Consider the following 15,612-nt stretch of genomic DNA (forward strand, 5'->3'; position numbering starts at 1 on the left):
TGCTTTTATAATGTGCTGCTTTATTGCTATTTTCGCTTCAATAATAGATATTAACATTCTTCATATAGCAAAAAAATATATATATAATGCTGATTGAGCATACTAGGTCCAGTTATCTTCATCATTTTTCAAGTTTATGGAATTTACTCCTCTGGTCCACAGAGGCCCAGCAGAACCTTCTGGTAGTCTCCCTTGGTGTGTTCCTGCACACAAAGAGCACGTTCATATCCTGCTGTTTGTATTACATTTGCAATATATGACGCCATCCACTAGTGGGCGCACCATGATGGTCTTTTGTAGAGACTGGCCGTGGTGGTCTTTGTATTCCGAGCAGATCTTCTTCAGGTCCACTTCACAGCGTGAAACGATGATCCTGGTCACCACCTTCTCCTTGGCTCCTTTACTCTGAGAACCAACAACAACAACAAAAACATGGCAACGCTTTCTCTTGTTGCATTTAATGTCTTTTTATTTATTTATGCATTTATTTTAATGGTGATATGCTTATAAAGTGTACACATACAGATAACTGGAATGAATTTCAGTATTTCTTCTCCATCAAATATTTGTCCATAAGTTTGAATGTAAAAATACAAACGAGAGCAATTTAGTGTTTAGAAAAGCTGTTAGCTTCGTTGGTTCAATTTCTTCTTCTCTTTGTATTTTCCATGCGCTTTTTAGCACCATGCTGCCTCCCACAGGTCAGTTTTGGTAGTACAGACAATATGCTGTGTTGGGATCTGCCACATCCCAATTCTGTACTTGCATCAAATTTATGCATTAATAGAGCTGATCTCAATGATATGTCTACACTATCAAAATGCTTGTTTCCCTCTAGTATCATTTTATGAGAACATCTATTTCTAATCATCATTTATCCATTTACCTTCATAGCGTCGTGCAGTCTGTTAGCAAAGTACAGCTGTTTGTTTTCAAAGCTCTGCACTGGGGGGGACAAAACAAAAATAAAAAATTCAATAAAAATGGTCACCCAAGTAATGCTGCGAGTCATGTATTGGATGTAAACCACAAGTACCGAGAACCAGGAAGGACTTTTGCAGGTCTCCTTTCACTTCCTTCATGATGCTCTCCTGCATGTCGTAGGGGCTGTAACTCTTGTACCTCTGAAACACTACAGAGCACACCAACGCGTCATGAGATGTTTATGTTCCGATTGAAAATAATAATCAGAATAATAAGAACATGCTTTGTATTGTGCTGAACCTCTTTGCAGATGGGGGACGCTCCTCTCCGTCATGATTGCGATCCAGGTGGCCACGTCCGTTCCTTTGGTCTTCACACCGGCGTCGTACAGTTTCTGCGGTTAAGACGCCGGTAAATGATCACATTCTTATCATGTAATTCCTGATTGGAATAATTGATGGTAGAAAAAGGATGACACCGCGTCCCTTTGCAAAGTCATTTGGAAATGGAATTTTATTTTAATTACGCCCCTCTTAAGTCCGGCTGATGTTAAATACCAAGCAAATAGCAATCAAGGACATTTTATGACGAGTGCGTCATTTAAAAAGGAGCGGCGCATGTTTTATCGCAACCGTAATTTAAAAATCACAACTTTGAAATGTGATCATGTTATAAATAGGAACGCGGACGCAACTTACTCTGGCGTCGTCGTCAATCTTTTCGTAGTCCACCACGGAGGACGGCTCGTCTCGCTTGGCCTGCGCAGACGGACGGTTCGCGTTCACTTTCAGAATTATGATCAGAAAGCACATTCGTGGCAGCGCGCACCTGCACCAGAGCCAGCAGCAGCTTTTCAAAGTTTCCTGAAGTGTCGCCTTCTACGTCTTTATACAGATCTTTCTTGAACACTGTGGGAAGGTTGACACAATCAAGTTAGGTTTTAGAACAGGTTTGATTTCTTTTTTTTAAGTTTATTTTTTATGTGTGGTATTAGTTCATAATAATAATAATAATAATAATAATAATAATTATTATTATTATTATTTATAATAATAATTATTATTTAGTGCTGTCCAACAATTATTTTTTTAATCAGATTCATCACAACTTAGAATTTTAATTAATCACGATTAATCACTTAATTAAAATGGCTTTTTAATCAACATTTGTCCACCAAATTTAAAGAGCACCTGATATGTGTTTATTTTTTTCCCAACATTTAATGTTATGAGGATGTCTTCAAAATTTGTGATCCACCGCACACGATCATCATTTTTTTCTTATCAGTTAATTACATGCATAATTTAAAATGGAAAAAAAAATGACCCTAATAATTTGACATGAGCAAATATTCTGAATGTCATACACAAACATTTATTAAATGCATGTAGTTATGTTTATTGCTCAAACACAACCTGTGCTACCTTTAATGTAGCTGTCGCCTAAAGGGGAAAAAAAATAAATAAATCACAATCATGTATTAATGCAGATTAATCACACTATTAATTTTGACAATAGATTCAAAATTAATAGTGTGATAAATCTGCATTAATACATGATTAATGCAATATTTTTGTGATTAATTAATTAGATGATGCTTTAACTTTGACAGCACTATTATTATTATTATTTTAAATATTTGGTGTTAGATCATTTATTTTTAAATATAAAGTGTGTTAGTGGAGTGCAAGATTTATTAAAAAAAAAGAAAAGAAAAAGGTCACTAAACTACAATTCCCAGTTTCAGGTAGATGTAATATATAATCAATTATAAACATTGTTTCATTTTATGTATCTTAAATTTCCATTAAAAAAAAAAAAGTCTCAAGGAGCAATGCTTGCAACTGACCAGCGAGTCGGACATTTTGGTTTAAAGTAGCCATCTTGGGTGACGGACAAACTCCTATTCGAGAATTTGCCAAAACCCCTCATGCAGGTATCCTAAACAGATTCTGAAACTTTTTGCCTAGCCTGAAGAACGTCACCGAAATTTAATGATCATTTGGCGGATTTGCCAAGAAAAAAAAAATGGCGTTCATAAGGATTTTTTCATTTCTTACTCACACTCCTTGTAGACTTGCTTGATCTCCTGCAGCTCAGAGTTGCTGCGGGAGCACAGAATCTCAATAAGCGTTTCTTCATCAGTGCCGAGGCCCTGAAAGACACGTCCGCATCGGGTTCCAACATTTCAAGACACAAAACATTCAGAATGTAAAAATCTGCATTCTGTGGTTTGACCACAAGAGGGCAGTGTTGCTCTGGAAATGAGCCTGCTTTGCGTACCTTAATGGATCCTCTGATCGCTGAAGCGTCATACTGGGACGTGCTCTTCATCAGGCCGAGGATGACCGATTCCAAGGAGCCGGACAGCGCCCCCTTCAGAGCTGAGATCATGTCCTAAAAGTCAGCAGCACAATATTTTCATGATACTGTAAGTTAAGGGTTACTTCAACCCAAAAATACAAAACTAATCAACATCCTTTACCTTCTTTGCTCTCTTTTCATAAGCAAACGCAATTTCCCTCCGCTGAGCGTACGTCCGCTGTGTTAGGACGTCAATGATGGTCTGTTCGTCCACACCTGAAGGCCAGACACTTCATTAGGTACAACGGCAGACTTTAATGAGATACAAAACAAGAATGGTTGTGTAAGAAGGGCAGTTGAATCATGTAGGGTTCAAATGTCGTCATGTGTGGCGGTCATGTGTTCTCGCCATGCTTGCGTGGGTTTTCTGGACGTAAGCCGTCTCTCGCGCACATTCCAAACACATATGTGAAGGATTGTCAACATTGTCAACTATGCTAACCGCTATCTAGCCTTGAAGCTAGTGTTGGGAAAATTCTCTCTCGTTTCAGCTAAAGTAGGTCAACTATTTCGGGTCATTCAGTGAAACCGTCTGTTTTCATTTTTGCATGATTATAATGTTTGATTTGGGTAAGGTTCGTGTTTCAACAGTTTGTTTCTGTTTCTACAGTCTGACAACTTCTTGTCCTCATCTTAGCACATTGAAGGAGGGGAGACGCCTGGTCTTATGCATAGATTTAAAAAAGAACTCTAGATGGCTTGTGGGTAATTTGAGCCAATGAGAAGCAAAGCTACATCATCACAGGGCGGCCATCTTGGGACAGAGCTGCTCTTTCTCTCTCAAATTCTCAACCAATGTTCATGTTGGTTGTTAAATATGACACAAAGACCCTATGCTGCATTTTTCCACAGAAGAAGAAAAAATACATTTACAAATAAATAAATCAGAACCAGAGAAGTCCTCTGTCCCATGATGGCCGACCTGTGACCATGCTGCCGACTCCGCTTTGAGCCATCTAGTGTTATTATAGATATCTATGGTCTTATTTTCATAAGGACCTCCAACATGGTGGACAAACAAACGCCTGATCATTAAACAAACAAAAAAGATTTGTAATTATTATATCAAAAGGGCCCATGAATTACATGGAAATGTTTCCTTTTCCGCACCAAAAAAAAAAGAAAAAAAAAAAAAAGAGAGAAACTAAAGTGATTTTAAAACATTGGTATGTGTTAGTGTAAACATGCTCTGTTATTTCCTATTGTAGTACATAGAGCTAGTAGAGTCATTCTAACAAAATGGAGGTCTTGTTCACTGTGACCAGGAGCTTCCAAAAAGTGTTTTGCAGAGCGCTCGGGCAGCACTGTGGTCACAGGCTTGGACTGCTTCCCAGTTTTTTTTTTTTTTTTTTTAAACCAGGATGCTGACTCACAAATACCGACAGTCTGTACAGAGAAGCTTCAGCTCCATTTATTCAACAGGAGTGTCTCTTGCCTTTGGTTTTGATAGCGGTCTCTATCCTTGCTGCATCTTTCTCAGGGTCAAAGTCCAAAGCAGGAATAACAGTGGGGCACTTTGGTTCATACGACTGCAGGATGAAATAAGACACAAGATGTCACACAAGTATGTCATGTAATCGGGTGTGACAGTTAAAAGTTTACCTCAGCATCGAGGGTCAGTTGCCCGAGGAATTCAGCCACCATGGCCATTTTCACTGTCCTGCAAAAAAAAAAAAGAAAAGAAAAGTGACCCATCATGTGATCCTGAATCAGTATAATGCCACCACTGAGGCCACCGAGTGGGCCACCTTTTGTTTATTCTCCTGATGTAATCACATTCTTCCAGCGCACACTCTGCCATCCCATAATGGCTGAATAAAAGACACTCTGCATGTGCCGCTCGAGGCTCTCGTCAATGCAACGATGCTAATTTGGAGGCAACTTGCAAATAATTGACACACATTCAGTGGACACGCCCTGCCCGGACTGCAGTATGAAATCACACACCAGTCACACATGTGGAGACAAAGTGACATCAGTGGATTGTTCTTAGTACACACGAGCAACAGCACATTTTGCACAAACAATTCAAGATGAATCAGCTGTTTTCTTTGTTAGGGTCCTAAAAGATTATTGTACGACAAAGCGAGTTACTTTTCAACACAAGCGCGCCTAAAAGTGAAACTTACCTAACTTGTGGAAGTTGGCACAAGACCGAAGAGTTGTGTTGATGTGTCGGAGTAAAAGGGTGTGGAGATTTAACGCCAGTGCGACTGACACAGAAAGGACTTCCCCTTCCACCTCCTCCTCTTTCCACCCGCTCGTGACTCCACCCAGTCGAACAAGCAACCACTGCAAAGTTGAGCTACTCTGCTTTGTTCAATAATCTTTTCTGTCAACATACTGATTTAAACTGGTCACCACACAACATTTGAATTTTTTTTTTTTAAATTTATTAATCTTCATACAATTATAGAAAATAAATATATTAAAAAACATACATGTAGTTTACATAGTGCAACGTGTCTCCAGTGTGATGTTACACTGAATGTTGGATGAGTTTTTGAATGTAGTTGTTGCGATTCGCTGAGCGTTTTTTCTTTTTCTTGTTCTTCTTCTTCCCGCTTGGCTTGGACGGTCTTGCTTCTTTTCCAGCTACTGGGGCCTGCTGCAAGAAGCACAGCACATGACAGATCTTCATTTTTATGATTTGAACTGCACCAGCAAAATTTTGAACAAAAATAGTGTTGTCACTCTAGAATATTTTTAGAATCTTCATCATTTTAATTTTGCATTATAATTGTACAGTGTTCCCTTGTTTTCAACTGGGGTTAGGTTCCCTTAAATACCCGCAATAAATGAAATCCGCAAAGTAGTTAGCTTTGTTTTACATTTATTATAAATATTTTAAGGCTCTAAAACCCCTCACCAAAACCGGGCATTTACATTTTCTCACACTTCTTAATGTTCAAATCTTTCATAAATTTTAGAAAATAGGTACATGACTGTAAAGAAAATGCATGCAAAATTGCACACCAAAAAAAATCTACGATACAGCGAGGCCGCGAAAAGTGACCTGCGAAAAAACGAGGGAATGCTATTATAAAAACATTTTTTTCCCCTGATTGGTTTTTATTTTGTACTTCGTATTTGTATAGTGATCTAGTGATAAAAACAAAAAACAAAGGTTGATTGATGATGTTCCCAGTTTGGTCATTGTTTTCCAAGTTTTCTTACATGAGGGACTACATAAATCAGTGAACAATTACTGTTTATATGCTGAAATATGAGGATTTGGACAATTTTAAATTAAAAAATGACTCCAAACAATAACTCAATTACTGCAATAGTTGTTGATTAATCGATTAATTTTGACAGCTCTAAACAAGACATATAATGCTAATTTGTGATTTTACTCGATATTTTTAGACAGGCATGTAATGAATGTGGAATAGTTGACACTGCATTGCTCTCTACTGTATTGCTTGTTCTGCAATTACAGGCACGCAGCATTGGCACTGGTTCAGCCAGTCTCAGGAGAACTTGGCCGAGAGTCTTTTAAGAAATGCTCTTAACGTATTGACAGCGTGATTGTTTGCATGTTTCACCTGTGGCACAGAATGCGGGGGGAACAAGCACGGGACGCGGCCGTGCTTCTTGTGGAAGGGCAGCACCACGGCGGGATCCACGGGTAACCACGGCACGGGGCCGGCGGCGGGGGTCCGGGGGAGACCGCTGTGGACTTGGTGCAAGTCGTAGGCAGTTCGACTCGCTTTGCCGTCGGACGCTTTTAACAAGGTCACGAAAGGTTCGCCTGCTTTGTGGGTGATCAGGTATTGCCCTTCCTCCATTCTACACACACACACACACACACACACACACACACACATTACATCACAGGAGGCGTGGCAATGCATTCAGTGTGACTTTTTCTAGGTGACTGGAATGTGAAAAGTAGAATGGATTGTGATAGTAGATTGTGAGGCACGAGTTGCGCAATTCTGTAAGCTGACGAGCGTCATGTTTCTAAGCTGTAACAAAAAAAAAAAAAAAAAAAAGATTCTACAAGCTTGCTTTGCTTCTTTGGCCTTTTGCGATGCCACCGAAACGTGATGATGCATTTTGGCACCTGGGAAAGTGTCTGGCTACCCAGTACAATATATTAAATATAAATGACATTCACAAATGTATTTTACCAAGCAGTAAATAGCATCGACCTGAAAGCATAAAAGCTACGTTAAGAAGCGTAATGAAAATTATGTTAATTGGAATCAGCTGCAGTTCGAGTATGTAAACCTCTAAAACCTGCAGGACTCCGGCCCTCGAGGACCGCAGTCTGACATCCCTGTTTTAGTTTATCGCATGTCCAGCTGCTACTTTTGTCTTGATTAGATGTTTGCCAGGGCAAGAAGCATTCGGATTATGACAAGATGGCAAAATCAATTCTACGGAAAGGTCATCACTTGCAAATTGAATCAATTTGCTACCAAAGTTCGTTTGAGAGGTTGCTGATACCAAAAAAGTCAATGAAAATCTGTTACAATGAGTCACGAGGCAAAGAAATAATGATCTGAAATGTGGCCAAGCACGAACAATCTCAAGTGTTTGTTGTCTTTACGTCTCGCGTCGTCAGCAACTTACTTTGTCAGCTTTTTCAGAAGGTGGTGCAGAATGTTTAGTGACTTCACCGGCCTGTCAACATAAAAACAAGCACGTGTCACTTTGCTGATTTGGACAATCCCAACACTCATTAAGTTGACAAAGCCAAAAGCCGATGGCGATAAAAACGAGGCTGTTGTGATTCTGCTGATTAGCTGCTTGCTTGATGAGATTTTTCATAAACTCCTAAGTGGGATCATCACACGAGGAGGGCGATCAGTTTCATGGTAATCATCCCGCAAAGCCGACGACTCACTTGAAGCCACAGGAGATGTTGTGTCTCCACGCGTCAGGCAGCCTTTTGAGCAGCGCTACTTTAGAAGAGTGCGGATTGATGTGAGCTACACAGAAAGAAAAGGAGAGCGGGGAAGCTAATGAGTGCAGAACAACAAGCGCTTTCCGACAACAACACCGTAGCGGCGTCTGACAAACGAGTGCAACATCTGCCATATCTTCAACAAAATCCTCCCTCAGTCACCAACTGGATGAAAGCCACAAATAGACAAATAAGCGATGACCACATGATGAGCCATCAGCCACAAAGGCGGAAGTCTTGTATCAGCTGGGCCGCTTACGTAAGCCTTTATTTTTCCTATTTAGCTCAATACACTGACGCGTCAGTAGGAGACTGAAAAAATATGAAGTGATTCTCTAAAAATACGTCTTATCGGAGAGGTTGTCCTTGGTTATGCCCATGTTTCGCAATGTGCACTGCAACTGTGACCTGACTTATGTATTAAAACATAAAATTAATTATGGCAACAAATTAATAGTAAATAAATAAATAAAAATAAATTAATAGTAAATAGATAGAAAAAATAAAAATAAATAAAAAAATATATAAACTAAATAAATATTTAAAGCATAAACCACATGATGAGCAACTACACAATAAAAAGCCTTAAGCTGGTACAATCTTCCCTGTATCTTGAGGACTGAGGTTGCGTTTAGGTTGTGGCTGTTGTTATGGCAACAGCGTAAACTTGAATCAGTCTACAGTGGGAGGAGGCGGTGAGTCATCTAAGGACTATTCTATTGGTTTATGTGGGAGGTTCCGCTTGCCTCATTCAATGCAGGGAGAAAAAAAAATAAAAAATCTCCTTAAAAGCCACATAAATGCAACTTCATTTTTTTATTACCTACGAAGGAAACTGTACTGGAATGAAGCGCCGTCTCCGTCCACAGATAGCAAGCCTCGCTGCTACTCAGACACTCGACCCCGTAGCACAGCTGGTAGCTCAACTTGGGCAAAATGTGCACCGGCACAAACTGGTTTGAAGGATAGTTCATTAAGAAATAATTAGCTTGAAACAGCCAAATTTATATTCAAGTTGCACATACTTTGACATGCATACCTCGCTTGGATTTTTCACGGCTACTTTGGGTCGAGCTAGACAGACTGAGCTGCGCACTATGATGAGAACGTCTTGGAGACTGTACAGCTTGTACAGCAGGTTGCCCGTCTCCGGGGACGTGTAGTCTTGTTCGTCCTCAGAGCCAGCCTGCAGCTCCTCAGACAAGATTTCTGTGAAAAATGCAGGTCAGGTATCAAAGAGTACGAGTAACCCTTAAAAAAAAAAAAAAAAAAAAAAAAAAAAAAAAAAAAAAAAAAAAAAAAAAAACACTACATAATCGTTGTACTTACAGTTGTATTTAATCTTAACTTCTGTTAATTAATCATTGTTCTCTAAGCAGTGTTAATGTTCAAACTGCATAATGTTGTAGCACTTAAATATTACACAATACTTTTACAGGGGGGTTGGGGGGGGTTTATCAGATTTGTCAGACATTGTGTGGACCAGATTTTCAACTGACTGCTGTGGCCACTTTAGAGTGCCTCGTTATTGGCTGTCAGTGCAGACATGACATGGAAAGAAGTTGAAAGAGCGAAGTCAGTTTTTTCATTTTATTTTTTTCACCAAGCAGGATATAGTGCAACTTTAAGAAGATTGATTGTCAAAGCTCAACGGTGCCGTGTAGGCTGAGGAAGACGCTCGACAAAGTACAATCTATTTCAAAAGGGGTTGATTTTTCAGAATTCTTTAAGATAACTGGTGATTTTTTTTCTTTACTTTTAAATTTTGACAGGGTTGTTAACACTTGTCTCTGTGATGTGCCAAATTTAGAATAGAAGACATTTATTTTCACTTTACAGGATCTTCATTGTAGAAACAGTAAGGTAGCAAAAACATACATTTATCTTCCTACTGACATGCATGGGGGGAGAGGGGGGGATTAAATGTAACCCCAAAATTATGTATGTATTTATTAAAAAAAAAAAATTAAAAAAATCTGCAAATATGCATGTGCCAAACAGAGCATGCAGTGGTTTAATTGTTCAACACTTTGAGCTGCATTTGAATGTATGAAAGGTGCTATATAAATAAAGTTTGATTTGATTATTTATTCACATTAAATCAATTACTACGTATTTAATATGGATGAGCAGGGCAATACCCTGCTTTATTTCAAGGTATCAATACTCACAACGGTAATTTTACGATCAGAAATTAGAATAGAAAATTGCCAGTCATTTAATGCAATGTTAATGAAAATGCTATTTTTGCTATTACTGCTATTTTATGCTATTTCTCTGGAGATAAATAAAGGATGATTTTAAGACTTTGCGTGACCTAAAGTAATGCCACTAACTTTTTTTCTCTGGAGAACTGGTGTGGATCACTGGAGGCGCAGCCGAGGTTTCTTCACTCTGGTGCCGGCTTCGCTCCAAGTAAGAGGTCACACAGGGTTTGACTAAGGACAGCGGGACGCTGTGGCGCGGGGTTTCCGCACATCGGGTGGGCGTGACCATCTCCTGGGACAAGGCGGGGCTTTTGGCGGCCGCGTCGCTTGCGGTGCTGAACATGGCCGTCTGCATGCGCAAGATCTCCCCCAGCTGGTCGGCCGGCGCCGTCGCTCTTTTGGACGCTTGCCTCTGTGCAGTCCGCTTTTTAGGAGAGGGCGATGGCGATGACTCAAAAGCGGGTTCGGCGGGGCACGTGGTGGGCGTCGTGGCTTGAGATGGTGAAGTTGAGTCGTCGATGATCAGTCTGTCATCCTCTTGATCACTTTCTTGATCAGACTCGTACGCCGGCTTTGCCTCATTAGCTTCCCTGACAACCGTCGGAATCATCTGCTCTGTTGCCGGGTAATGCTCGAGATTTGTCACGGAGCTGCGCATCTCCTCTTGTGAACTACGGCTGAGGGGATCAGTGAGCCGTTTCATCTTGCTTGGAGGTGGCGCATCCGCACTTTGAGCACGTTTAAGTTGCTTGCTTTGCGTATCTTGCACTGTCGTGAGAGGTGCCTCCCCGAAAGTCTCCAGGTCAGTGAGGTCCACCCCAAAGTCGAGGTCATCGCCGGTTTTCGCATTTCTTTGGGATCCCTCCTGGTTTGCAAGCAAAATGTCATTAAAAACAAACAAACAAACAAACAAAAAAACATGCAATAACAAAAGTGAGTGCCAGATACCCGTGAGGGTTCCCGATTGTCCACAGGAAGTTCCGTCATTAAATGGAACATGTTCCTTTTGCCCTGCTTTACAAAGGAGAGCTTCAAACTCTCCTCATGGTAGATGAGATTCTTTTGTCTGACGGTTATTTCATTGTCCACTAGGGGTGATTCTATGTAAACTGTCTTCTTCGGACCCGCACCTGTGAGTTACAAATGATAAAGGACTTCATGACAGATTGTAATCACGAGTCATGACGCTGTAATCTAATCTTGAAGGAATGACAAATGACAAGGATCCATATTTGAAAATCCCAAAGAATTGTTTTCATATTCTACATCTCTGAACCCCCGCCAAAAAAACAACAAAAAACATTTAAATCCCAAATATCACAATAACAGCACTGCACCTCTCTCCTGGTTAACTCTAATGCAAACAGGAAGTTCCCATCTCTGATCAAAGTCAGGGCCGTGGTTGTCCAACAGTGTGAGCAGGGCCTCTCGGGTAAGGCACACGTGTGGCTCGTAGCGGACGCACAGCTTCTCTGCATTATTATCGCTGCTGATTGCCTGCAGAGCAACACAATAGCTGCGGTGAGAAGAACACTTGGACGCCCCCTGGTGTCTTTTGTGAAAACTGCCACAGCCAAAATGACCCCCGGTCATGAATCTTCACTCTCGCAGGCACAAAAAGAATCTTTGTGCCTTACTTTATTGGAGTAATTAAAGAAAAAGAAAAAAAAGTAAGAAAAGTGAAACAATTGCTTACAGCGTGCATGTCCTTAGCTTTTTTGGCTGGAGGATTTTCTGATGAAACACTCTGATAATCCGTTGCAAGCTGTGCATCAGCAGGCATTATCACGCAGCCTGCGATATCCACACTGCCCTGGGGAGATAAAAAGGGTCCAAATAAAGAAAAGGAACCAACATAAAAAAAGAACACTTTTGCAATTCAACTGACTCGAGTTGAAGTTAAAAACCACAGCAGAGCAAGCATATTATACACAACGGCTCCAAAAATGGCTGGAACAGCCTGAGTGAGAATACATTACCATGACAACGAGTTGTTTTTCAAAGGTGAGAGACAGTGCCGGGTCGAACGTTCCGCCGGTCAAACTAGTCATCTCGCATATCTGATAAAGCTGAGGTAACGTTTGGATATACTCCAAACGGGCCTTCAAATAATCCTGAGGACCAAAAAAAAAAAAAAATAAAATAAAATAAATAAATAAGGGTTTATTACTTTTTAGTGTCATAAGAAAAAAAAAAAAGACATTATGTGCAGTCACTGTTGTACCTCTGCATACTGCAACGCTCCCTGTGATATGAAACCGTAGTCCTGTGCGCATATTTTGGCCACATCTTGCAAGTACCTCTGAAATTGCATCACTTCGTGGTCTACTCTGGCTTTCAGGTACTGAAATACCAGCATCAAGTGAATGAATGCAACAAGGAGTAGCCTGATGAAAAGCACTATTAAAGGAGATTAGCGTCACCTGGGGAGGATCCCTGGGCTTCTTACTACACAAAAAGATAAGATACGTCCTCTGCTCTTTGCTTGACAGGCTGGACATGCACGGATAAGGCAGCCTGGGTTGAGGGAAAACATCATCTGCCTCGTTTTTTACCCGCTTGGGCGATATAAAATCTTTTGGAAGATTTTCACATTCCTCTGTTGGTTCCTTGGCAACGTCTGTGAAGGAAGTGTCAGTGTCCAAGGCGGAGTCATCTTTGCTGCTGCTTATGCTATCTTTGCACTGCACAACTTCTTTGGTAGCAGACTTTGGTCCAGACTGAGTGCTACATTCTGGTTGTGTGCTGCCATTCCCTGTAGGGCTTGGGTAAAGAGAAAAATGAATGGAAAAGTTAATTGAAGAGTTCTAATTTTCACCTTTTTTTAAACCTCTAAAAGCAGAAACTTAAATCACATCTTATTTAAAATCCATTATGTAAAGGGAAAACTCTCATTGCCAAAACACTTTTGTACCTACATGAATAATTTTGCAGAATTGAGATCATTAGTTAATAAATTAGCATACAGTACCTTTGTAGAGAAGCCCACAGCTGTATAACACTCGGTGCAAGGGAATATTGATCGTAAACATCTTTGGTGAAAAAGGGAGCATCGGGTACAGGAGGGTCCTCCCTTAAAAGAATGCATTAAATTTTGGTACAGTTCATATACATTTTATATATTTTGTTACACAAGAATAACGTACTACTTAGTCATTATAATGTTTTCCTTTTACAATCTAGAAGTGTTTTTCAATCAATTCTTTACAAGAATGTCGTATGTGCCCCTACTAGTCTTAACACGAGTGTTTGTGGAATATTAATTAAGCAACAAAATCCATCCGTTTTTATCTCTCTCTCTCAGGGGGCCATTCTGCCACTTGTGTCGACTGAAAATAATGACCAATCACACATTGTTTTTGAGTAATGAAACAGGGCATTACGATTGAATATGTATTCAAACTTATACTGTCAATAATTTCTGCCTTGTAAAACATCACAATTTGCTCACAAGTGTTAAATTTGTTGTAGGTGACTGATAAGTGTGTTATTTTACTCTAAAAATGTTTTAAAGTGATGTTGTTGGCAATATTTAAATTCGCAAATTCATTTTATATTTTTGTCTATTTGGACATTAATGAGTTATTCGTCACACATGCGCCGGTAAAAGTACAAATCACTGTCACTACTTTTAGGGGCAAAATGCCACCATTTAAGTGCAGTCTGGAGCCCTCAGCAATTTATGTTTGAATACTTATTTACGCAAGTAATTATTACAAGTAGTAACAGTAAAGTTTATGGCTACTCGATTATTGAGGTGCGTATTACCAAGTATTCCCCCCCCCCCCCCGGCCCCCAGGGCAGACTTTCTATATCAATTCACCATAAATAAATAAAAGAAATAACGTTGGTGCAACGCGTCTTCTTACGTCACCATTTTGTCCCCCGGTTACAGCATCATCGATTCGTATGGCGTCATAGCTGTACATTCACCAAGAACTAAACAGGATGCGCGACGGTAACAACATCGAAGTTACGGCGTATTGTCAGATACTGAATTACTTTTTGCAGAAAATGACTTCGATATTTACTCACCACACCGGGTCCATCATCGCCACTGACTCGTTGAATGACGGTACGCAGGAGGAGCACGTGAAGAGAACTGAATCAGTTAGCTAGCCAGATAGCAAACAAGCCGGGTTGTTTTCTTCTACTGAGGCAAAATATCAACTGTTGTCGCTCTGTGCACAGTGCCGCCCTCTGGCGGATTCTGACTAAATTGGTCAGTAATGACTTGTGTAGCTACTGTAGTTTCCCAAATGTTATTGAGCAAAACGATTTGTATATTATTGTAGGTCAATATTGTGCAGTTTGAAAAACATTACGTTTAAATATACAAAAAAAAAAATAAATCCCCTTTTTTTCTTGCCCAAGTGTTTTAAAAAACTGAATGTGATTTGAAAAACATTCATCTGTTGTAACATACAAATATGACTTTCCCCACTCAATTAATTTATAAAACAGCTAAAACAACAAGACAAGAAAAGAGCCAAGAAAGAGAAGCCCATTACAAGCGGTAAATTTTATTATGGGATAACAGCACATAAAGCACATCTAAAACCGATGTGTCCAATGCACTTTTAATAAAGGTAATATTAAAGGTACAGTTTCTAAGTACAATATAACAACATTCATATTAGAATGAAAAGTATTTAAAAGACAACATTAAATTTCTTATTTTTCTTTACAGCCGTATTTACAAAATGAATCAAAATACTTATTTTCATATTTAAGAATCATCAGACAAGAAGGAGCAAAACTACGTTTGTGAATGGACTACCTGCTAAAAGAGAGTTCAAAAGAGCTGGATTCAAAAGGTTACATGAGCATCTGGCCCCCAATTTAACATCAGTAGCAAACATGTGACTTGAAAATTGGTGACAACCAACACGCCCATTTGAGCTTTCCCTCAATTTGCGTTGCTCTTGCTTGGAAAAAAAATAAAATAAAAGAACGACTCCACCTCTGCTTCGACCTTCTCGTCACACGACCGAACACGGAACACACAACATGAAAAGAACCCCATGTACACAATGCATCAAGTGTTAAAAATCCTACAAAACCAAAAAAAGAGGACTGACGTACTTTTGTTCTTTTTTTTTTTTTTTTTCAGGTAACCTGTGTGTAAAATGAGCATTTATTTGCCACTCAAACAAGGTGAGAGGAATGAGTCCGTACATTGAAATCCTTTAACACTGCATG

The 15,612-nt window shown here is 39.8% G+C and overlaps 2 protein-coding genes across 3 annotated transcripts; both read right to left on the reverse strand.

The window, feature by feature from the left end:
• Window positions 1-5,571, reverse strand: LOC144016141 (annexin A2-like). 2 transcript variants are annotated; one of them, XM_077516873.1, is made up of 13 exons: window positions 5,418-5,571; window positions 4,891-4,948; window positions 4,724-4,817; window positions 3,410-3,504; window positions 3,208-3,321; window positions 2,989-3,079; window positions 1,753-1,832; window positions 1,623-1,682; window positions 1,225-1,318; window positions 1,037-1,132; window positions 887-945; window positions 283-405; window positions 1-203 (listed from the first exon to the last, which is right to left on the reverse strand). In XM_077516873.1, the coding sequence occupies exons 2-13, from the start codon at window positions 4,936-4,938 to the stop codon at window positions 144-146; spliced, it is 1,014 nt and encodes a 337-aa protein (XP_077372999.1). In that variant the 5' UTR covers window positions 4,939-4,948; window positions 5,418-5,571; the 3' UTR covers window positions 1-143. The 2 variants fall into 2 exon arrangements, with proteins under 2 accessions (XP_077372999.1, XP_077372998.1); XM_077516872.1 differs by lacking the exon at window positions 5,418-5,571 and adding an exon at window positions 5,037-5,284.
• A 115-nt stretch (window positions 5,572-5,686) lies between these two features.
• ice2 (interactor of little elongator complex ELL subunit 2) lies at window positions 5,687-14,574 on the reverse strand. The gene is made up of 15 exons (XM_077516871.1): window positions 14,446-14,574; window positions 13,382-13,483; window positions 12,834-13,173; window positions 12,635-12,754; window positions 12,390-12,524; window positions 12,107-12,223; window positions 11,748-11,907; window positions 11,359-11,540; window positions 10,540-11,275; window positions 9,243-9,412; window positions 9,027-9,156; window positions 8,144-8,228; window positions 7,870-7,920; window positions 6,837-7,080; window positions 5,687-5,896 (listed from the first exon to the last, which is right to left on the reverse strand). Exons 1-15 carry the CDS (start codon window positions 14,460-14,462, stop codon window positions 5,768-5,770), a joined length of 2,718 nt encoding a protein of 905 aa, XP_077372997.1. The 5' UTR covers window positions 14,463-14,574; the 3' UTR covers window positions 5,687-5,767.
• Window positions 14,575-15,612: the final 1,038 nt, after the last annotated feature.

The sequence above is a fragment of the Festucalex cinctus genome, chromosome 3 (assembly GCF_051991245.1).
Source record: "Festucalex cinctus isolate MCC-2025b chromosome 3, RoL_Fcin_1.0, whole genome shotgun sequence".
Lineage (NCBI taxonomy): Eukaryota > Metazoa > Chordata > Actinopteri > Syngnathiformes > Syngnathidae > Festucalex > Festucalex cinctus.